Source organism: Daucus carota, chromosome 2 (assembly GCF_001625215.2).
Source record: "Daucus carota subsp. sativus chromosome 2, DH1 v3.0, whole genome shotgun sequence".
NCBI lineage: Eukaryota > Viridiplantae > Streptophyta > Magnoliopsida > Apiales > Apiaceae > Daucus > Daucus carota.
This window is the reverse complement of record NC_030382.2, coordinates 44,838,439-44,862,021: the sequence shown is the minus strand read 5'-3', so window position 1 is coordinate 44,862,021 and position 23,583 is coordinate 44,838,439. Positions and strand designations below refer to the sequence as shown.

At 34.5% G+C, this 23,583-nt stretch overlaps 4 protein-coding genes across 8 annotated transcripts; 3 read left to right on the top strand and 1 right to left on the bottom strand.

The window, feature by feature from the left end:
* Positions 1 to 480: 480 nt before the first annotated feature.
* LOC108206680 (cation/H(+) antiporter 18) lies at positions 481 to 4,687 on the top strand. Its single transcript, XM_017377060.2, has 4 exons — positions 481 to 662; positions 1,810 to 2,045; positions 2,168 to 3,169; positions 3,260 to 4,687. The coding sequence occupies exons 2-4, from the start codon at positions 1,854 to 1,856 to the stop codon at positions 4,481 to 4,483; spliced, it is 2,418 nt and encodes an 805-aa protein (XP_017232549.1). The 5' UTR covers positions 481 to 662; positions 1,810 to 1,853; the 3' UTR covers positions 4,484 to 4,687.
* A 4,938-nt stretch (positions 4,688 to 9,625) lies between these two features.
* LOC108208453 (disease resistance response protein 206) lies at positions 9,626 to 10,338 on the top strand. The gene has a single exon (XM_017378982.2). It carries the CDS (start codon positions 9,671 to 9,673, stop codon positions 10,256 to 10,258), a length of 588 nt encoding a protein of 195 aa, XP_017234471.1. The 5' UTR covers positions 9,626 to 9,670; the 3' UTR covers positions 10,259 to 10,338.
* Positions 10,339 to 11,826: 1,488 nt separating this feature from the next.
* On the bottom strand, positions 11,827 to 13,717 carry LOC108206983 (succinate dehydrogenase assembly factor 1, mitochondrial). The gene is made up of 2 exons (XM_017377439.2): positions 13,576 to 13,717; positions 11,827 to 12,395 (listed from the first exon to the last, which is right to left on the bottom strand). The coding sequence occupies exon 2, from the start codon at positions 12,321 to 12,323 to the stop codon at positions 12,033 to 12,035; it is 291 nt and encodes a 96-aa protein (XP_017232928.1). The 5' UTR covers positions 12,324 to 12,395; positions 13,576 to 13,717; the 3' UTR covers positions 11,827 to 12,032.
* Positions 13,718 to 18,760: 5,043 nt separating this feature from the next.
* LOC108208907 (uncharacterized) lies at positions 18,761 to 23,284 on the top strand. 5 transcript variants are annotated; one of them, XM_064087765.1, is made up of 4 exons: positions 18,790 to 18,949; positions 19,165 to 19,269; positions 20,221 to 20,338; positions 20,640 to 23,284. In XM_064087765.1, exon 4 carries the CDS (start codon positions 20,911 to 20,913, stop codon positions 22,903 to 22,905), a length of 1,995 nt encoding a protein of 664 aa, XP_063943835.1. In that variant the 5' UTR covers positions 18,790 to 18,949; positions 19,165 to 19,269; positions 20,221 to 20,338; positions 20,640 to 20,910; the 3' UTR covers positions 22,906 to 23,284. The 5 variants fall into 5 exon arrangements, with proteins under 5 accessions (XP_063943834.1, XP_063943835.1, XP_063943837.1 ...); XM_064087767.1 differs by having other exon boundaries at positions 18,799 to 18,949; positions 19,202 to 19,269; XM_064087764.1 differs by lacking the exon at positions 20,221 to 20,338 and having other exon boundaries at positions 18,761 to 18,949.
* The last annotated feature ends 299 nt before the right edge of the window (positions 23,285 to 23,583 follow it).

The window sequence follows — 23,583 nt, the reverse complement described above, 5'->3', positions numbered from 1 at the left end:
AAATGGACATATATCAAATCATCAAAATATTACAAGTTATCACTATATTTTAATAATACTACAAAGAATTAATATAATGGTAATAATCAAATCCGAACCTAACTTTAGTGGCAAAAAAAATTCCGAACCTAACATCAGTAACTAAAAGGAAAAAAAAATTAGTTGAGTGGCAAGTTTCTAAAAACATAATAAGTTCGGTGACAAAAAAATCTATTTTCCCGAAATTTTATTATCGGGGCAAATTTGCGAATTTAAAAAAGAGGAAACTCCTGTGCCAATATAAATTTTTGAATAACTAAATTATATTAATGTATCAAGTACTATCTGTTAATGTCCACCCCTGATCCAAAACAGGCAAAAGCGACATAAATTAGCCACTCAATAAGTCAACACGTAAATTGAAGAAACCATAGTGGCATTTCGGGTAAAGTGCATACATGGGCGGGTCTATATATACGGGACAACTGAAGCCTTTTATGCACAACTCACTTGACTTTTCCATTTGATTACAACTCCCTGATTCCTCAGTTAGCTTTCTTCCTCCGTCTCCGGAACCACACGAGTTAACGTTGTACCCAAACACCCCTTTGTCTCCATTTACATGCAGACAGAAACATATACATCAGAATCCTCGGAACCATTAAGCTGCTCATTCAGATCAGGTAACTCCCTTTCTCTTTTAGGCATGTGTGTTTATAGTATATAATCCGATTCTGTGAATAGAGAGTGATACGCTGACATAGTGACATGCATGTGTTGTGTCCAGATGTAGAAATTAATATCTTGTCATTAATCTATTAATATCGACGACTTACATTATTAGTCCCCCTAATCACGCATCTATCTGTAACTTGACAAACTGTGATCATGAAATACTATACGGTACTATTATGATTCCGAGCCAAGAGCAGGGGTATTCTTGTCACCAGGAAATTTGTCCCCTCTTATAGGACAGTTATATATTTGTCATCGGAACGCAAAGATGCAAATTACTTCGTATTATATTTTAAATATCTCTTTTTACGTAAATAAATATTATACTGAAGTCAAGTCTCAATAATATTCGAGGCCACGTGCTAAAAATATTTTAAGATACTTTGTGTGGTAAAAAAACATGCATGTGGATTCTTTTACATATGAATGAAGTTATACAGAAGTTATACATATATATATATGTAGATGTGGGAGACTGAGAGTTTCGGTAAAAAGAATTTGTGCGAGTTTTGTTAGAGCAGTTGATTTCAAAATTATGACGAGTCTAATTTTTTTTTAAGATCCTTTTGATTTGGGAATCATGTACGGTTAGACTTATTGCACAGCCTAATTTATGAGTCCGTGTGAAGTACTGTATGAGCCATAACGACTTCGATTAATTGGAATTTCGACACCAAGTCTGAATCGGAGCTAGCTAGCTACAAGATAATATAGAGTTCAATAGCTAGTATTAGTCAATTCAACACCTAGAATTGTCATCAGTAGCGCAAGTTCACAACGCGTGTCGTGTTTAGTTAGTTCAAGTAGTACAATTTGAATTTCTTTACCTTGCTCAAACTTTCTCCTTATCTGAATCTCTTCAATCCTTCAAATTAACTTCTAATATATTTTATAAATACTTCAGATCCAATGATCTGATATAATAGATGAGTACTTAGATTATTATGAACTTAATTAACACACGTATCTTTGAACTTAGTGCAACTATATTTTATATACAAGAATGAGCACGACACTTTGGATTTCGATAATATATGATGCTATATGTACAATTTCTAATCTGATTTACAGATATATCTTGATTTTAAATTGCAGGTATTTGTTACTGGTGTGTAGTTTTGAGATTGTTTTAGAGGAAAATGGCATCCAATGGAACTGACTGTCCACATCCTATGAAGGCCACGTCTAATGGAGTCTTTCAAGGAGATAGTCCTCTTGACTATGCACTTCCTTTGATTATCTTACAGATATGCTTAGTTCTTGTGTTTACAAGATTCTTGGCTTACCTTCTCAAACCAATGCGCCAACCTCGGGTTGTTGCAGAGATAGTTGTAAGTTTAACCGTTTTTCTAGTGTGTGTTCGTGGACACATGTTAAGTAGTAAGATTAATGAGAAGTTTTTTAGTTTGTCGAATACTTGTCTTAATAAATGATCATTAAACAATTTTTGCAGGGGGGGATTTTACTTGGCCCGTCAGCTTTTGGTCGCAGCAAAACGTATCTCGACGCGGTTTTTCCTAAGAAGAGCCACACAGTGCTGGATACCGTGGCCAATCTTGGCCTCCTCTTCTTTCTGTTCCTTGTTGGACTCGAACTTGATCCAAAAGCACTTGGCCGTACTGGAAAGAAAGCCCTAGCCATTGCTCTGGCTGGAATTAGTGTCCCTTTTGTTTTAGGGATCGGAGTGTCCTTTGTTCTTCGAGGAACAATCTCTCAGGGTGTCGATGAAGCTCCATTTCTTGTGTTCATGGGCGTGGCGCTTTCAATCACAGCATTTCCTGTTTTAGCGCGTATTTTAGCTGAACTCAAGCTCTTAACTACTGATGTTGGCCGAATGGCTATGTCTGCTGCAGCGGTCAATGATGTTGCTGCATGGATTCTGCTTGCTCTTGCCATTGCCCTCTCGGGCTCTGGACGTTCACCCTTGATTTCACTATGGGTTTTGTTGTGCGGTGCTGCTTTTATTGTCGGTTGTATAATTGTCGTGCCCCCTTTGTTTAAATGGATGGCGCGACATTGTCCAGAAGGGGAACCCGTCGATGAAATGTATGTTTGTGCTATTTTAGCACTAGTTTTGGCTGCTGGATTTGTCACTGATACTATTGGCATCCATGCCTTGTTTGGGGCTTTTGTGATCGGAGTTCTGGTTCCAAAAGATGGGCCTTTCGCAGGCGCTCTTGTGGAAAAAGTTGAAGATCTTGTTTCAGGGCTTCTACTTCCATTGTACTTCGTATCAAGTGGCTTGAAAACCGATGTCACCACAATCAAAGGGCTTCAGTCATGGGGTCTTTTAGTTATGGTCATAGCTACGGCTTGTATTGGAAAGATATTTGGCACTGTCGGGGTCTCACTTTTGTGTAAAATGCCTTTCAAGGAGGCTCTGGCTTTGGGTATTTTAATGAATACGAAAGGTTTGGTGGAGCTTATCGTCCTCAACATTGGGAAAGACCGAGGGGTATGATTCAGTCAACTTTATTATTCATATATAAAGATGTTATGTCCTTTGTTATATGGTGTTTGATGATTTGAAGTTCATATTTTACAGGTGTTGAATGATCAAACATTCGCAATTTTAGTTTTGATGGCGCTATTCACAACATTTATCACAACACCTCTAGTTGTCGCGGTATATAAGCCGCATAAAAAAGTGGATAAGAAGGCATACAAGCACCGAACAGTTGAAAGGAGCGAGACAAACTCTCAGCTCCGCATTTTGGCGTGCTTCCACGGCGCTAGAAATATTCCTTCTCTGATAAATCTCATTGAAGCTTCACGGGGCACTGGAAGAAGAGGAGGACTTCGTGTGTATGCAATGCACCTGATGGAACTATCTGAAAGATCATCTTCTATGCTTATGGTTCACAGGGCTAGAAGAAATGGACTGCCATTCTGGAATAAGGTGGGAAGCTCTGATTCTACTCAAATTGTTGTAGCTTTTGAGACTTTCCAGCATTTAAGCAAAGTGTCTATCCAACCAACCACCGCAATTTCCCCAATGGCGACGATGCACGAAGACATCTGTGGAAGTGCAGATACTAAAAAGGTAGCTATGATAATTCTCCCTTTCCATAGGCATCAAAGGCTTGATGGACTCCTAGAGACTACTCGAAGTGAGTTCAGGCAAGTTAACCGAAAAGTCCTTGAGCGTGCGCCTTGCTCAGTTGGTATCTTGATAGACCGCGGCCTTGGTGGCTCCTCCCATGTCACAGCCAGAAACGTAGACTATGTCATGACAGTGTTGTTCTTCGGAGGACATGATGACCATGAAGCACTTGCTTATGGAAAACGAATGGCTGAGCATCCCGGTATAAGCCTAATAGTTGTAAGATTTGTTCTGGATTCTAAAGTAACAGGGGGTGTCATTAGTGTTGATATGTCTGATTTCACCAATGCTGAAGAAAGGGCTATAGATGACCAAGTTCTCGATGATTTAAAGCGAACCATCTCAGACAAGAAAATGAAATACGAAGAAAGAATAGTTAACAGTGCTGCACAAACTATTGAAGTCATAAGCGAGTTTAGCAAGTGCAATTTGTTCTTGGTTGGAAGAATTCCAGAAGGTGAGATAGCTAGATCTTTGCTGACAAAAACAGACACCCCGGAATTAGGACCGATTGGGAGCTTCTTAGTAACTCCAGAATTCTCAACAGAGGCTTCGGTTTTAGTTGTGCAACAATATCATAGTAACATGTCTGTGCATTCACTGGCTTCTCTGAAATCAGAAGATGAAGGAAAAGATGATGAGTCTAGTGACGATGATGAAAAATAGTGAACTGATTGTCTTGTTGACAATATATGTTATCATCTTACTTTTAATTATAAGTTTGTTCACGAAGTAATTGATCAAAATGTTATGTTATGTGCAGCTGTAGCTGTAGTTCATCTTACATTTTGTTCTTACAAGTGACTTGAACTTGATGCTTAGATTTTGTGTATGAAAAACATATAAAGTAATAGAATTTGTAAAACAATACTCTCTCTGTCCCTTTTTTAGTTGTCACATTTGGGTTTGTGCCGGTTAAATTTACTAAAATTTGACTGAAATTTATTAATATTTTATCAAGTAGAAAAATAAAAAAAAAATATCACCGGAAATAACTTTTAATCTACTTTAAGATGTAATTTTCAGTTTTTTAAAATAATGAAAAAGTGATTTATAATCTTTAGTCAAAAATTAGTCAATTTGACCAACAAAAATAGAAATGTGATAACTAAAAAGGGACGGAGGGAGTAATTTCATCTTCCAAAATGAAATCTTCGACTTAATCCAAATTTTATTTTCGAACATTGGAAAACAGAAATAACATTATCTTATTAGTTTTTTTTTTTGTAAGGAACAGTATCTTATTAGTTGAAATTCTATATTGTTTAAATATTTTTAAGAATATCAATTTCAATAATTTTAATTACCATTACCACATACAAACTATATACTGAACATCATAATATTTTTCATATTATTAAATAGAATGTGATTCTTTTCCTACACAAAAGTGTTTTTAGAAGATAATCATCAAATCTCTTCAATTTAATTACTATAACACATATTTCTCAGAGTATCTTTTACAATTTGACTTTTTCGATACAGACCCTTTTGTCTAGAGAAGAAGAAAACACAGTTCTGAGGATGAAACAGAAATCAAATACGAAATCATAAGAGGCCACCAACCGAGTAAAAATGTGACTAGTGATCAACATAGACTTTTCTTCAGATGAATAATTTCCTCTCGGTAATCATATTAATGGAAACCACTTTCACTTATTGCTTAGTTTTCCAGTCTTGTGTATTGTGATCCATACCTTATGCTATACTTTACTTGCATCATTTTTTTCCCGATACGTATTGTTAAAAGGTTAGGAAGAAGAGAAAAATTAAAAAAAAGGAAAACGTGAGAAATAATCAAAAGTAGTCTGTATTAATATCATATTAATATCATATGAGCTGTCAACCACGGTAGAAGTGTATTAAATGCACGCCCTGAGGGCACAGGTTAGACAATCCGTTAGTTTAATCAAGTTACTAAAAGTCGTTTTTGCTACTAGTCTACACAAGGTATGTGTTGTAGTTGGATCGTAAAGTCTGTGACATCATAGAGCGCTCTTGCTTACCAAGAAGGAACGTTTTGACTCTGCTTTGGTTTGTGTGGGGATCAGTGTGGATTGTTCTAATCATTGTATATTTTGTCGATGACTACTGGGCACTTATAGTTGTTTTCTGTTTCTTACGTATAGAATCTAAGCTTAGAGTAAGTCTAACCATCCAAGTGTGTTGTAAATGTAATAAAAGATAGTATTGATATCATTTTAATATATTAACACCAACAATATGTCTATTGTGTCTTATTAATGAAATTAAAATTAAAATATATTTGAATCATTACGGTGGAGAAATGAAAAGGAGTGAGGAGAGAGATATATGTTGTAAAGAAAGGAAGTTAATTCTTTTATTGGCAGAATTGATTTAGGACGTGGATAGTGGTGCTTAAAAAAAAATAAGACACTTGTTGGAGCATTCATTTACTTCAATTGTCTTAAATTTTGATTTAGGACATCATTTAAGATACTGTTGGACTTGCTCTTACTATAACTTATGACTTAAAGTGAGTTAATGAGAGAAATGGGAGATTAAATTATCTGTTTAGATAATTTTGATTTAATAATGATCTATGAGTTATTAAAAATGTAATAATAAAATAAAAATGATTTATATGGATAAATTTTATCAAAAGAAAAGTTTAAAAAATTAAGTAACTGAAAAAAGTTATTTGACTAAATTCTGACTTTAAGTTAGTTTCCGCCTAATTTTTGACATTAATCTTTTTTGACGTATCACATAAACAAACATTTTTCGGTTTAAAGTAATAAACAACTTTTTGACTTAAGCTGAAACAAACAAGTTCCTAATCTGATGCGTCTTTCTCTTGATCACTAAACTCGTTAGTCGTTACTTATGGGGATGTGTAGTTTGTGACCTGTTTAAGACTAACACAGGAGGCGGCACCTACCAAGCATGAATGCCTGCATGTTACACAGTACTGCTACTGCCGCCTCGGTTGTCAACATCCTAAAATGGAGTTACTGTATAAAATAAAAATGATTGAGCACTGGCCACTGAGAGAGAGATGAGTACAAAGAATAAATCTAGATTTATTCAGAGAATATTTACGGAGAGATTATATACCGTGGCTGGTTATTTTCCTGAATGATCAAGGCTGTTAATACAGATTGCCACCCCATATTCCTAGAAGAACAGCTGGGAGAGCATAGGAACATGGTGTGATTTTGATCTAGGAAGGTCGATATAACTTTCGACAAAAATATAAATGTGTATTTAGTTGCATATTATTGTATATTCGATTGAAAGTGTTTTTGTGATAATTTTTATAAGATGGTAAAATTGCAAAAAAAAAAAAATTATAAAAAATAATAATTTTGATAAATATCCTGATATTAATTAGAATCATTCATTTACTTTATTTATTTATTTTTTGGTCCCATTCCCTATTTCAAAAAAAAAAAAAAAAAAAACCCATGAATCAAACATCATTTGTGCCCCGTATCTGCTGATTATTCATACTGATATAGAGTTTGTATCATTATATATTTAAATTTTGGAAGAATTTTTCATGTATCACGATTCACAGCTCAATGTAAAACGCATTTTCAGGCCTTTTGAAGTTTATATTTTATAAATTGGGTGTTTCTTTACCGGGAGTAAATTTGGTTATCAACGGAAAAATGCAAAGATATGAAATATGTTGACTTGATATATAATACTACAAATGAATCGCCAAGGCACCAACCCCACACCAAATTTTTACCAGAAAATGGAAAAAAGCCCAAGGTGCATGTTACTAATCATATAAATATAATGGGATAATAATATGAACGTGGATGGATGTCTTAGAATATTTAATAATAAATTTGAGATATTGGAAAAAAGTAGTTGGTGTAATAGTGTTTATATTATTATAGAATGGAGATAGTGAAAAAAAGTTGGCGTAGTGTTGTTTTTATGGAGTATTATAAAAGTTTATTATTTTTGGACGTCCCAAAAAGAAACAGTATAGGACGGAGGGAGTATTTGTTTTTTTTGTTACAGTAGTTCCAGAACGGGAAAAACCCTCTCAAATAATTGGACTGTGTTCGCTATATATCTATCTACAATTCAGCTACTTTTTGGCCTATTTGTACGGTTTTGCAGTATAATAAGCAAGTATCAAGATAATTTATAGTATAATATTTTAAATAAATACGCATGAATTCTCTAAAATCTAATATTTTCATATCCAATATAAACACGGAGTCATCAAGTGACTTTTTTGAACTTTGAGAAAAAAAGTTCTCAGCCTCTCAGGGGAATTGATAAGCTATGATTTTATAAAGTACAATTAGTTTTCCAGTAAAGCTTACGAGATAATAGACTATAATGCATTTAATATATATTTTAAAGCGAAGGGTAATAGAATCCAGAATGCGGAATTAAAAAACTCACATTTCAATAAACCCTAAAAAAAATCCTCTCAAACTTCTCCTTTTCCCCCGGCCGTCGTGAGGGGCTTCCATCGGTTTTCACCGGTGGAAAGCCCCGAATTTCTTTGTTTTGCCCTTGCTTTTCAATAATACTCCTCCCCGGTAAGGATTAATTCTATCTTTCAAGATTGTGTCTTTGTTTGACAAAATCTTTTTTGGGTGAGTTTTGTTCCCAATTTATTTGGGTTTTGTTTATTCTCTCCTTGTGAGAGCTTGGTGTGTTTTTTTGGTGTGTTTTGGTGTGATTCAATGTCCGGGAATCTGCCAGATTTTCAAGGAATTGATTCAGTGGTAAAGATTTATATGGGATCAAAGTTACGATCGATAGCTCAAACGGATTTTGATGAAGTTTTGATGAAGGCTATATGTGTATATATCAATTTCAACAAATCGCTTGATTGTGTCTTTATAAAGACTAGATTAATCAGCGATATGATCTGTTTCATGTTTGTTCGACTCGATTGTTCTTGTAGATGCCGTATGGCTTTTCATTATTGAATTAATTAATTTCTTTTTTTCAAAAAAAAAAAAACTCACATTTTTTAAATTGACTCTTAAACAACCAGAAAAGTTAGAAATTTGATGTTTTAAATTACACTAATAAAAACCGGCAGAGGATATTATATTTCGTTATCAGCAATTATTATATAACCTTTCTTCAAAAAACAATCATTATATAACCTTAAAAGGTCCAGTATGGTGGGCTGGTGGCCTACGTACATATTTTTCAAGAAACAATGCAAGAACAAATATAAATCCTCTGCAGCATGGGCCGCATGGCTATGATACTAATTTTACGTGTCGAGTGTCAATTGATGGAATCAAGCAAATTAGAATATTTTCTTCGTTGGATTGATACAGCAAGATTCTCCTTCCATAACAAATATTGTTCATATTTTTAGGATAATTCCGAATATTAAATTACAGATATTATTTATGTGAAAATCATTTACGACACTACTAATTTCATAACTGATGTGTCTTGTATTGTTCGAAATATCATTATAATACCTTTTATATTGTAAAATTTAAATATTCTATGTGTTAAACGATCTGAAAATAAAACGACTATTTATTAGCTCATTTTTTGTTTCACATCGACGGTTTGTCCCGGCTAAATTTCTATATTTGTTTTGTTAAGTATCTTGTCTTAATATTTTCCCCTCAAATTAAATAAATAAATAATGAAGCAAATTGTATCTTTCTTCTTTTTTTCAAATGGAAGCAAATTGTATCATTATAAGGAATCAAGCTAAGCCATGCCAAGAAAGATGCCGCCATTATAATATCATGTGATAAGTGACCATCCCACCAATGACCAACCAACTAATTTAACTTGCCCATTTTTACACGGAGTAGCTCTCCCATAAAAGGAGAGGCATTAGTAGTAAATATTCACATCTACTCATAAAGAAATTTCGCAATGGCTAGAGCAAGAGCTTCTGCTACTTCACTTCCTCATATCTTCCTTCTATCCTTGCTATTATTTTCTTCTTCTTTCTCATCTGCATCTTCTCCTTGGAAATCCAAGAAGCAGCATAAACCATGCAAGCATTTGCTCCTCTTTTTCCACGATATTATTTACAACGGCAAAAATGCAGCTAATGCAACCTCAGCCATCGTAGCCGCCCCGCAAGGCGCGAATTTAACGATCTTGGCCGATAAATTTCATTTCGGAAATATTGCGGTTTTTGATGATCCGATTACACTTGACAACAATCTTCATTCTCCACCAATAGGGAGAGCCCAGGGGATGTACATGTATGACACTAAAAACACCTACACTGCATGGCTAGGGTTCTCGTTTGTTCTAAACACCACGGATTATCAAGGCACGATTAATTTCATTGGGGCCGATCCGTTGATGAACAAGACTAGGGATATTAGTATCGTCGGGGGCACCGGAGATTTCTTCATGCACCGGGGAGTTGCGACGGTTATGACGGACTCGTTTGAAGGGGAAGTGTACTTCAGGCTTAGTGTTGATATCAAGTTTTATGAATGCTGGTAATCAATATTAATATGTTGATGAATTACTTAATATATGAAATAATGTGTAAAATTTTATACAAGTTGAGGCATAATGAGCTAGTGAATGCGACGAAGTTGGGTGCTGTGGCTTCCCTATCGCGGTTGGAGTGTATTGATATTATTATTAATAATGTTAGATTGCGTCTCAGCTTTAACACATATATATATTTGAATGTACCGGTCCTTTGATCAAATTAAGGACTACAAATGAAATATAAGTTCTCAAACAACCAATTAGCTCAATTTTAATTATTAGTTATTTAAGAAGTTGAGGTTGATTAAATAAGGGCGGCTTGAATGTTTTGAACTATGGTTTCACTTGTTAGTATAATTATAATATAATAATAAATACTTTATTAGAAGCAGAAAGTGCTAAAATATTTCATGAGTGAAATTGTCGCATTTCAAAAAGTACAGACCATTTCCAGGATCACTGATTCCGGTAGTTGGCAAAACCTGATGCATGTGTCATGTAGGAATGATTTCAGTGCATATTAATTCAGCGGGGTAAATTGCTTAAATTTGGCACCAGGATTGGTAGGCCGGCCCGGCCAACGTGGAGGTGGAGGTGGAGGGATTAATCCTATTTTGCATCTGTAAACCTGTCTTGCATTCTATGAAGACACCTGGGGTTTGGCCGATCAGTATATAGCATTTTGACACAAATGACAAAACTAATTAAACAGGTCACTGAGATCAGCTAGTCTAAGTGATCCATTAGCTTATATCAGCAAGGCTCTTAGTTCCCAGCATCAAGCTAAACCAGAATATAAGAATGATCTGCGCAGAGCTCTCTCAACTCTGGCAGTTAAATGTTCTCGTAGAATCTACCATGAGTAAAAAACAGAAGATTACGTGTGTTTTTTCCTCTGACCTTTATCCTGTAGGATCTACTTTAGTTCCCCTGTTACTGTATTCTCAGTAATTCAAAGCATTAAAAATACAGAGCTCTAAAAGGCTGTGTCTGCTGCCAGCAAAGAACATTCCACTGGTCATTGTCGTTGAGTTGGGTCACACACACACACACACATCTTTCAAATTCACCTCTTCACATTTTTCCTTTCAATTCCCACCCCATTCTATCTCATACAGTCAAACAGAACTACAGAACAATCTTTGCAACTAACCTAAAAGTATATCATAAGACTGCAGGAAAGACGAACTTAGTTATTCAAAACATACGGAACGAACAATGTATGCATAATACGCATCATATATGTACCCTTATCCTGTCTGATATTGACACAAATTACAAAGTCCTTGCAACCTTCTGAGCTTGGCTTGAAATTGAGTTACTGGTTTCTCTTGCAGCAAACACAATCTGGATTTTTTAGTATAAATCAGTAAAGCAAGTTTTGGTGTCCATGATTTTCTATAGCCAGACACTTCGTTGTCTTAAGAAGCCTTATCACCTAAATAGAGTAATCAGCAACAAGTTTAGTTTAATATATCCGTTCATAAGAATTCACTCCTCCACATGACAATTTACATCCTTCTGAGATACCTATGAACAAGGAAAAGAGTATACAATCCCTCAATGCAAACATCTTTGAGCTTCGATAGGGGTATATTATTTTATTTAAAAAATAATTGTATTGTATCCACACCCTATATATAGTACAAAGCAAATATTAAAATCTCTCACACAGAGATGATTTGCCATTGTTATAATTGATCATTTGATTACCTTTGCTTCCCAACCAATAAAAACACCATTAGAAAATGTTATTCAATTTTCTAACCCTGTTTGTATCTTAGCTGTGCTTGGCATCTGAAACTTTTACATTCAAGGATGATAGTCCAACAGTAGCTGGGTTTTTTAGCTGATCAAGTTGGTGCTTTCCACGACGAAGCAGGTGTTCAATATAAAGAAAATTTTTGCGATCTACTTGGGTTGAATGGCGACGAAACTGTTCAGAAACAATTAATTCAATTTGCTTTCGATCTTCAGTTGATTTGGCCCGAGCTGCTCGCAGAAATTCTCTATAAAGAGCAAGCACTTGCTTTTGCAACCCTGACAACTTCGGTCTACTGGAGGCTCCCATTGATATTTTTGTCAGATATAGGTAAATGTAAAAAGCAAAAGCTGGAATCCGAAATCCGTCCTTTGCCCTGTGCTGTATAGATTAACAAGATAGGATGTTAAAAAAACGAATAGTACAATAGATTGTTCATGAGAGCAAAATATGAAATATGATTTGTGTGAAAGAAATAATGAAGTAGTCAAGTGCAGGATGACATGTACTGGATTGCAATCATCACCGCAGAAGTGCAATTCAAAGATAACTCTAGTATAGTTTATATAATTTTTACAATCCTAAAGGTCATCCTTTGGCACTTACAAGACAATAAAACAAAAATATAGGGTCAGAGCCACAAGGAATTCTAGTAGCAGACATACAGGGGTAATTTATGTTTCCGAGTGACTGACTGTCCTTTGATATATGTTCTACAGATAAAGACCATGAAACGAATAGACTAGTCCCAATATACACCTTTCTCACCAATCTGATTAATCCACATTGGGACATGTACAACTATATATATCAAGTTGAGGCTGAAAGAAAACTTGAGGGAAGAATGTTATCAGCTATCATTTCGGTTTTATGTTTCACGATTCGCATCATCATGCTCGATAAAATGAGGGAAGCTCCGATAGAAAAGTATTGGAAGGAAAAAATACTTCGAAGATGAACCTCTTCCCATGAAATAGTCAGGAATTCTTGACGATATCGAGCTGGAACAACCTGTTCTTCCTGAAGACCCTGATTCAAAGCCAAAGGATTTCCCGCCGCTACCATATAGTATTCATCTTTACCTGGTGATAAATAAAGCATCCGTGCCCCTTTTGATCTCCGAGAAATCTCATAAAATGGACTCTCTAGGGATCCCACGACCCTCCTGGCCCAACCCTAGACACTCTAAGATCCTTTTTCAAACCTGATCAGTCTTTCAGCTAAGTCTTCACATTTCGTTGTAATTCCCATTACCTTATTTTCGTTTTCAATCAACTTCCAATTTGAGTACGATAGCATTAATTCCAAAATTATAGTCGAATGGTTTTCGAGAAGTAAACAACCTTTAAGATAGTTCCATAGTTACAGACCAACATTGCTAAACTTTGAGACCTATTTCCAAACAATCATAACCCTAATTTAACAACCCGACCCGATTCAACTCCCAAATTAACAAACCCTATTTAAAGCAAGTAGAAGGCCTACTAATCTGTAACATGATAAATCAAATGTTCCAATGGGGTAATTTTGAATAATCAAGAAGAAAAGAGGGAGAACACACCTGCTGACGCTGCCGTCACCGGTTGTTTATCTCCGCCGCTGCTCTCTGCCGTTAATTTTACAGCTGCCGCCGGGGAGACTCCTCTCTCTGCTCGCTGCTGTGGTTGCTGTACTCTGGATTAAAACAAGATGCTTTTGTGCTAAATTTATATTTCTCCTTTAGTAATACTCCCTCGTTCCCAATTTACGTGTTCTTTTTAAAAAAAATACACATATCAATCATCAAGGAAAAAGTTAGTTGGATAACAATTTCAACAAAATACCTCATTTAATGCATTAAAAAGGGAGAATAGATATTAATTTTAGAAAGTCAAATCTTGGACATAACAATTACTATAAACAAAATTTTGAAAAATTGTCATCAAATTTTGCATTAAAATAAGAAAGAGACAAACAATTTGGGACAAATTTTTTTTTGAAAAAGAACATGTATATTGGGACGGAGGGAGTATATTGTAAATTAGAGTCGGTTTAAGATAAAGATATTAGATTAACGTTCTAACCAAAGAGTTCAGAGATCATCAGTGTATATATACATTTCAAATAAATAATTAAATAATAAGCGTAAATACATGATTGCAGATAAATATAATAATAATATATAAATAATTGAACAAAAGACTATATATAGTTTATTTTTTAAATCTCCTCTCACTTTATTCTTTTAGCTTTCTTTCTCCTACTTTTGCTCCTCTTTCAAACTTTGAGAGTTTGCTTTTTTACTATATTATTATACTTACTCTCTTTTCTTTTTTCTTTCTTTATTATCTAAGCACATTTTGCTTTTTGCATATAAATATAATTTAACAAAACTAATTATTAAAAAAGTTGTTTTAGTAGAATTATTAAAACACATCAAGTACTTGCTCAGTAGAAATTAAGATTTCATTCCTTAACGGAAGTATCGAACTCCTACGTCTCCACCAAATGGTGAGAGAGGTGATGCATGGGATCTTTGCACCAACAGATACAAGTATAGGGATTTATTGTTGAAATATAATTTATATTTTAATATTTTTATTTATAAAAATGAGTTATTCATTTTCAGAAAAATTACAACTTCCTATATGTTCAGACCAGAACGTAAAAAAATAATTTTAATCATACATTAAAATTTGTCATATTTAAAACAATAAATTTATTTGCATGATTAAAATATCTTAAATTATATATTAAAAATAAAATATCAAATAGGAGAATAAAAAATTATTGAATTGTTATAAATAAAACCTATCGGTTCAATAGGTTGATAAATGATGTGCAATTTTATTACAGATTTCTTACAAGTCTCTAAAGGTTGGACAGATTTAATTATCATGGCTATTATATACTTATATATAATAAGCGTAAGGGAGATAATTTGGTCGCATGGTTTCATGGTCCAAAAGCTTATCATCCGTTGGATCGTATATTGAACAAATAAGCACCGTTAGATCAGAACAAAATTAACTTCTATTCTGTAAGGCAACTGATAGCTATTTGCATGTTTATGATTCCTTTTCTGAATCCAAAACAAATTCTCTCTTTCATGCGTTTATGAATTTTTTTAATGTAAAATAAATATTTCCTGCCAGTTTTATTTGTAGAATCATATAAATCAACCATATGTTTCAAAAAATATATATATAAATCGCACCGTCACAATTTTTATATAATATATTTTAAAATTAATAAGCTGGATTTATGTGAGGAACAAATACAAAAAATTTTCTTAATCCAAAACAGATTACACCTTCTTATTGCATGTTTATGATTCCTTTTCTTAATTCAAAACAAATTATGTTTATCAATATTAATCTAGAACCATAATTTAGAAAAATATTTAAATCACATACATTTATAAATATAATCTAATAGAAGTTGGCCTCATACAATCAACTCAAAATTTCATTACAATTTGATAAAAAGAATTTAATATTTTGACATGATACATATGAGAAAAGGAATGACTTGATTATAATAGTTTATTTGAAGTCATAAATGGCTGTGATGGTGTATTTACAACAGTTCTAACTTACAAACAAATCATAATTTCAAATTTTATTTTATTGAAAATTTTGATTTATTATTTATAAATTAAATTTTTTCGCATCATTTAAAATATATTTAAAAATTTTATAAATAATTAAAAAATTCCCGTGCCTTGCACGGGCTGTAAGCTAGTAATTATAGTTTATAGATAGGGAAAGAGTATGGCTGAAATCTAATATTTTTAGAAAGATTATTTATAACTTTTATTTTCAATATAATAGCTCATTAGTTAAAAAATTTTAATAATTAGAATTGTTCTATAAAATTAAAATATAAAAGCAGGGAAAAATATTTGAAGCAAATAAAAGAACAAAAAATGATAGGAAGTATTTATATACAAACCCAGGTGTTGGGAAAGTGACATGACCATAAAATCATGTGACCAAATTATCTCACTTACTTTTATTATATATAACTATATAATACTAAAATACATTTTGTGTACATGCATTTTTAAGCAGGGAACACATTTTAATATTATACTATTATACTTTAAAAACTATCACATTCAATATCGTAGTTTAAAATCTGTCATAATTTATGTTCTTCCGTCAAATCTATGTACGTCGTTAACTTAACATAAAACGGATAAATTCATCATTTTATCTCAATAATCCTAAACTCCTGCTACGTCGTCGTCGCACAATCGAATCCGACGACTTCTCCCTCTGACAAAACACGATTTGATATTGAAAATTGTCTGGAAATTTCAAGATTGAAGATAATCTTTTAAATTACAATGAAAAAGAGGTGCAACTTCATTAAATCGATAAAGAAGTTGTTAGTTAGATAAAATGACGAATGTACCTAATTTATGTTAACGATGTCTTAGAAATCAAATAAAAGAACACAACCTGTGACGGATTTTAGTGGGTGTTTGGAGAACACTTATAAGTCCAGCTTCAGAGATTATAAGTGTTATGAGCACTTATTCGTACCGTTTGTGTAATAAGTCAAGAAGCACTTATAAAAAGCCAGGAACGCTAGCTTTTGTCTCAGGACTTCTGCTTATTTTCCAAACACTTTAATCACTTATAAGTCTTATCTTGCTTCTAACTTCTACTCCACTTATTTATTTTAAGTAATAAGCACCTATTTTAAACTCATCCAAACGACCCCTTTAACTATGATATTGTATATGACGACTTTTAAAATATGATATTACAAATGATGTCCCTCTGAAAATCAGATGTGCAAAAATATATTTAAACTCTTAAAAATATATTAATACAGGAGAAAATGGTGAAGGAGACAAAGCACGTGCGTCAGAATAACGGAATATCGGAATGGATATACTTTCTAGTCCCCATGCATACATTAGTGCAAACAGCAAAGTAGATATTCAACTCTCATCTTCTTATACATCTCAGAAAACTTTACAGCAAATTAGCTTTTGAGTCGGGTCATGGGCCACTTCTTCTGTACACTACTAATTTATGATTTTAATTTCTCTAATCGTCTAAAAAAACATAATTTCACCGGAGTATTGCTAAATAATTAAATATAGATACTGTGAGAATTTTAATTTATTCTTTTAATTAAATAATATACTATATAAATTGAAATTCAAAAACTTAGTTGATGAAGAAAAATAAATGCTTGATTCTAGTTTGAAAATGAAAAATATACTTCTCTTGTCCTAATTAAATCTTATACATTTTTTCAATTACTTCATAAACATTTTAATGTTTTAACAAGACATGATTTTAATAACTTATTTTTACTCCCTCCGTCCCTCTCAATTGTTTACATTGGAGAGGGACACGAACACCAAGACAATGTATGAAAAATAAGTAAAGTTAGATGAAAAGTGGGTAAAGTGGTGGGACTTATCAATATTTAATAATAGATTTGAGATGGTGGAGGAAAGTAGTGGGTGTAATAGTAGTTTTTATTGTTAAATACTCTCTCCGTCCCATTTTATATGAGCTTGTTTGACTTTCACGGAGATTAAAAAAAAGGTAGTAAATTTAGTTAAAAAGTGGATGAAGTGGTGGGACCTATCAATATTTAATAATAAATTTGAGATAGGGACGGAGGGAGTATGAGATAGCAGGGAAAATATGGGGTGCAGACGTGTAGTGATGAAAAAATTTACTATTTATAATAACGTAAAGAAATGAGAGGAACATCGCAAGATAATAACCGTAAAAAAATGAGAGAGATATAAGAACGAGGAAGTATGAATTTACAGAACTAACGTGCCGCATCCCGGTCGAGTTAAAATTAATGGAATGAGGTTGGAGCGCGTGGGGTCCGCAGGTGATTTGGCGGAAAGGCACAACAAGCGGTGACGAGGCGCTGCCAAGGAGAAGAAAGTGGCATCCAGAGTAGTAAATGCTGAATTTCTACTAATCATGGTATTATTAAAATCATTAATATACGAACATCACCTAGGAAACCGTCTATGTTCATCCACCGGTCGGCGCGTAACCTTGGGTCTCCTTGTAGCAACCGAAAGACCCAATCTCGTTTCGCCACGCCCCCTTACCTATCTTTTGTGGTGGGTTGGTGGGTTCAAACTCCGAGGCAGCCTCACTCTCCACCTCACATGTCCGATAGTAATATTTTATGAGAATAAATATTTATCCATTTTAAAATATTTTTTACACAGAATTTAAGGGCAAAGAAAAATACCGGCACATTTTGTTATTTTATTTTATTTTAAGTAAAAATTTAAATCAAAATTTTAAATATAATTATACAAATACATTTTTTCGTCTCAAAATATGTGAAAAATCAAAATGATTTTTATTTTATGAATAAAATATTATTTATAAAAGCATCATTTTTATTATTTACAACTTTATGGAATAGGTAATAGGTTACATATTGCCCTTCCCTAATAAAATTCTATCATGTATGAAGTGTAGAAAATAATATTTAAATTAAATCATGGAAAATAAATCATTTTAAGCTAAACCATCCCTATATCTTTTTGTGTAATATATATTCAATTTTTAAGATATACTCGTTCTCGAAAATTAGTTTATCAGGTCACCATAAGAAGAAATATTCAGGGGGCTTCTTTCCTTTGTGTAACAGTAGTCAAAATTTAAGGAAAAAAATAAAGAAACGAGATCTAATCCGATAATAATACGACTCGTAGTTGTTAAGAAAAGGAAGTTGCGAAAATGAAACGGCTGCCTTAATGTACGCCACTCTCTTTAAAGTGCGCTACTTTCACCGCCCTTTTTATCTCTGGACTTTATTAACCCACACGCGCACATTTCACACACATAATTCTCTCTCTCTCTCTTCGCATCTCTCTGGCTATATATATACAAGTAATTCTCGCCGGCGCCTCCACGAAGCCCTATCTCAATCTCTATCAATTCCTTAAGGTAATTATACTTGCTTATCAACAATACTTACTCATACATGAATTTCTACATCTGTTTCTCTTCATGGTTTTTAGCTTTACTTGCAGACCCACCTTGTAATTTAACTTGGTGATTTGGCTGTTCAGATTCAAGTTCATCTGATTTGATTTCGTTAATTCGCAGAGTTTTGCACAGATAGTTCAAATCTTTATGTGTTTTTTTTGCCTGTTTTTCAGGTTGGTGATAAGAATTGTGAATTTGTTGTGTTTGTAGCTGCGTTTGTCGTGATTTTGGTGAAGATTAGAATTTTACTGCTCAATTACAGCTTACCTTCTTTACAGGTATGTAATTCAATCAATTTATTTCCTGAAAGCAACTTTTTTCATGTGTTTTTTTCAGGGCCGTCTGGGAGAATTTTGAATTTTGGGGCCCTGTGCTGTAATATGAATTAGGCCTCAAATAATAATAAAAAATATGTATATTATAAAAATAAATAAATAATAAAAATATTATTTTTTTATAAAATTAAAACATGTCACTTAAAATAAGATAAATAATGTTAATAAATAATAGTAATTTTAATATTTTAAACAAAATTAATATGAATTTATATGAGATATATCTATATGTCAGTGAAAAGAATGAAATTTATAGTACATATGAAAAAATATCATATGTAAAAAACATTATGAAAACATTTAATAAAAGAGAAATTATTATATAAAAAGTAAAGATACAACATAAAAGATTTAAAATGCAAATAGACATAATAAACTAATCTATTAGATTATGTAATTATTTATTTATAAATAAACAGAATTAAAATAAATATATAATTTTTAATTTTCAATTTCATTTTCGAAATTTAATTTTATTAAATAAAACATTGATTTCTAAATTTTGAGGCCCCTATAATTTTGGGGCCCTGTGCCGTCGCCCACCTTGCACGCCTCAAAAACCGGCCCTGGTTTTTTTGATTGGTTAACTGCTACAGTGTGTTATGTGTAAAGCTTTTCCATTTGAATGAGTATACTTTCTTCATGGGATTGTGTTTAATTATCACTTAGAAGACATTTTTTTCCCCGATTCTTTTTCATTTTTACCATTCATTGCTTACTCTTTTGGGATTAGTATATTATTACTTGAAATGAATCTTGAAAGCCATGCTTCTCATTCTTTATATGTGATTAAAGTTGGAGTTTGTTTAGTTTAATGAAGACTAAGAAATAATAAGGATTGAGTGGCGCCGGATATCTAACTTATCATGAGTCACAGTACATGTTATCTTGTAGGAGTATGTGGCGGTGAATGGGCTTTGACAAATTTGTGCGTGTGATACATGAGCTTTTCTATTACTTACATATATGGAAATTTCTTCTGCTAGATCCAGGATGATGACCCTTCATTTAGGTATATAATTTATTCACTGGTGATAGTAACATCCTAAGCTTGTCATTACTTCAAAACTACGTGATTTACAGTCAGCAACATTTGATTAGTAAATTATCTGTACACAATAATCACACTTTTTCGTATTTGCTACATTTCATATGTTTATAATGTTCTATGCGACTTTAGAGTTTGGGAATGTATCAGTTATGCATTGGTAGTAGTTGAACCTTGTTTAGCCTTTCTTTTTCACAATTAGTAAGCTTGGGTTTATGTGTTCTAATTACTGGCCTTCTGTAACCATGCGTTTATTGTGGAGCAGGATGTTGGACAGTTGCGTGGTTAAGATGAAGAATTGAAGTCTGTGAATCTGTTTTAATTAACTGAAGCTTAAAGTAAATCATCAAAATGGATCGTAAGGACACATCAGGATTTGTTAGCGGGGGAGGGATTTTCTGTGAAAGCATCTGATTCTAGTTGTAGTTCTAACCTTAGAGCTTAGTGTCTTTTGTAAATAATTAATATAATCCCGGAAGTCAGGCGAGCTATTTTTTTGGTACACGGAGTGTGTCATATAAGGAGTTGGTCGGTTGATGGATGCAAGGTTCCGCAGTCAAGGTTTCGTTGTCAAACCTACTTTAAATTCAGTGAAGAATCTACACAGGACCGTCCATCTTGGAGGAGATGGATCTGCAGCTGATTGTGCAGATACCACATTGCGACTTGATTTTCCCGGTTCGTCAGTCTCGGCAGGCTTGTCAGCTTCGAAGGGAATTAAGAGAAAATGGAGCCTGTCTGGCGGATCTGTGGAGCAACAAATTGAGTTGCCACTATGTCTGGGTTTAGGTCGTGCTTCAAGTTCCTCAGATAGTAAGGGAAGTTCAGCTACTGCATGTACCACAGTCTCTTCTGCCAAAGAAACTGACGAGGGGTCATCTATGGATCTTGAATTGGACTTCTCTCTCCATCTTGGAAATGAGAAGGCGCCTTATCTAAATAACTGTGTCACCTCCAATAATAATGCGCCCATACTGCGGCCTAAGGTTAATTTAGACTTAAGTTTGTCTTTCATGCCTTCTGAATCTGATGTTTCTACTACTCATCCTTGCTTGAGTCCATCTCATCATGTCATTGAATATCCGAAGGCGGTTGGGGGAACAAATAATAAAGGTGAAAAGTCAACTTCCTCACATTGGAAGAGAAGAAATCATGTTCCACCGAGTCTTTTCATTGAACAGAGTCTAAAAGAACTGAAACCAACTCCAACAACTCCAGAGATCTCTTCCAGCATAGTAACAACACCAAAGAGTTCAGTAACTTGCACTTCCGGGATTACACAGCAGCGTAGCAGTAACACAAAAACATGTCAGTTTCAGGGATGTGGAAAGGGAGCAAGAGGTGCCTCTGGTCTCTGCATTGCTCATGGTGGTGGTAGGCGATGTCAGAAGCCTGGGTGCCATAAAGGAGCCGAGGGTCGAACAGCGTATTGCAAGGCCCATGGTGGAGGTAGGCGGTGTGAATTTCTAGGTTGTACAAAGAGTGCAGAAGGATGTACAGATTTTTGTATCGCTCATGGTGGTGGTCGGAGATGCAGTAAGGAGGGCTGTAGTCGTGCTGCCCGAGGCAAATCTGGACTGTGCATTCGACATGGGGGTGGAAAGAGGTGCACAAAGGAGAATTGTACAAAAAGCGCTGAAGGTCTCTCAGGTCTTTGCATTTCCCATGGAGGTGGTCGAAGATGTCAGTATCCAGAATGCACAAAAGGGGCTCAGGGAAGCACAATGTTTTGCAAGGCACATGGTGGTGGCAAGCGATGCACATTCGAAGGATGCACTAAGGGCGCAGAAGGAAGCACACCATTTTGTAAGGGCCACGGTGGAGGGAAAAGGTGTTCTTTTGGGGGTGGCGGGGTCTGCCCAAAGAGTGTGCATGGAGGTACCCTTTTTTGTGTAGCACATGGGGGTGGTAAGAGGTGTGCCGTGCCTGAATGCACCAAGAGTGCCAGAGGCCGAACAGATTATTGTGTCAGACATGGTGGAGGGAAGAGGTGCAGATTTGAAGCGTGCAGCAAAAGTGCACAAGGTAGCACGGACTTTTGCAAGGCTCATGGGGGAGGTAAAAGATGCTCTTGGGGACATCAGGGTTCAGATTTTGGCAGAGATGACAGCCCTTGTAATGCGTTGGCTAGGGGAAAGAGTGGATTATGTACATCACACAGTGGCTTGGTTCAGGACAAACGAGTTCATGGAGGTGCTACAGCGGGTGTTATGTTCCAGGATTCAAATACTTCTGGCATCATGAATAAAGTTATCACTACTGAGGATACCTGTGGTGACTATATGATGATGGACAACACTGGTGTGCAAATAGCTGGATGTATCGGATCTACATGGAGGGATGGTAGTCTTTCAGTCGGTCTAGGTGTCACATCAGCTCCTGCCTTAATTCCTGAAGGAAGGGTGCATGGAGGAGGCCTCATTGCGTTGCTGTCAGGAAGTTCAGAAAGCATGTTAGACAGCAACAGGAACTTCATTGTTGGTCATCCTTCTGAACCAGGGAAATTTTATGTGAGGCCAACCAGGGTGTAACGCTTTTACTCTACCTCTGTTTCAGCTAGTCTATATTGGGGATTCTTCTGTAACGTGTCAGTTTTTTGTTTCAAGATCATGAAAGTTCGATGCTCCACAGTTTATGTCATTCAGTTATCTAAGCAGTCAGAGATTTGGAAGGCTCTAGTTGAAATAGCAAGTATCAAATAAACAAGGGATTTAAATGTTATCATTTTTCTTAGTGTTTTCTGTTGATGTCTCTCTTTGTATGATCTTCTCTGTCAGCTTGGTTCTGGTAAATGTCTTCATTCAGGCAGCTGCTGTATGATAAATAAGTTTTTGGAGTTCTGAATGACAGTGTCAGTATTATTGTTTTGTATGTCCGGGACTATAGTTTTATGTTACTGTGGTTTTTGTAGTCTTTGTACCATGGTCTTATCATATTCTTGAGTATATTTAATTATTTGTGAAGTTGGTCAAAAATATTACAAAAGCTATTATATGCTTGATTATTTTATACTACAACAAACAATCAAATATATAGTTTAGCACTTGCTTCCAAAGGTTATAGAATATGGGTGCCAGAGTGAGATGGGTTGAGAAGTAGCCCATGTGAGTTATCTGTTGCTTCATCGCTGTAAACAAGGATCCAGGAGTCCGATAGTTCTGTTAAGCTGCCTTGCCTTCTATCAGGTCAGTGTTGATGCTTCTTATCAT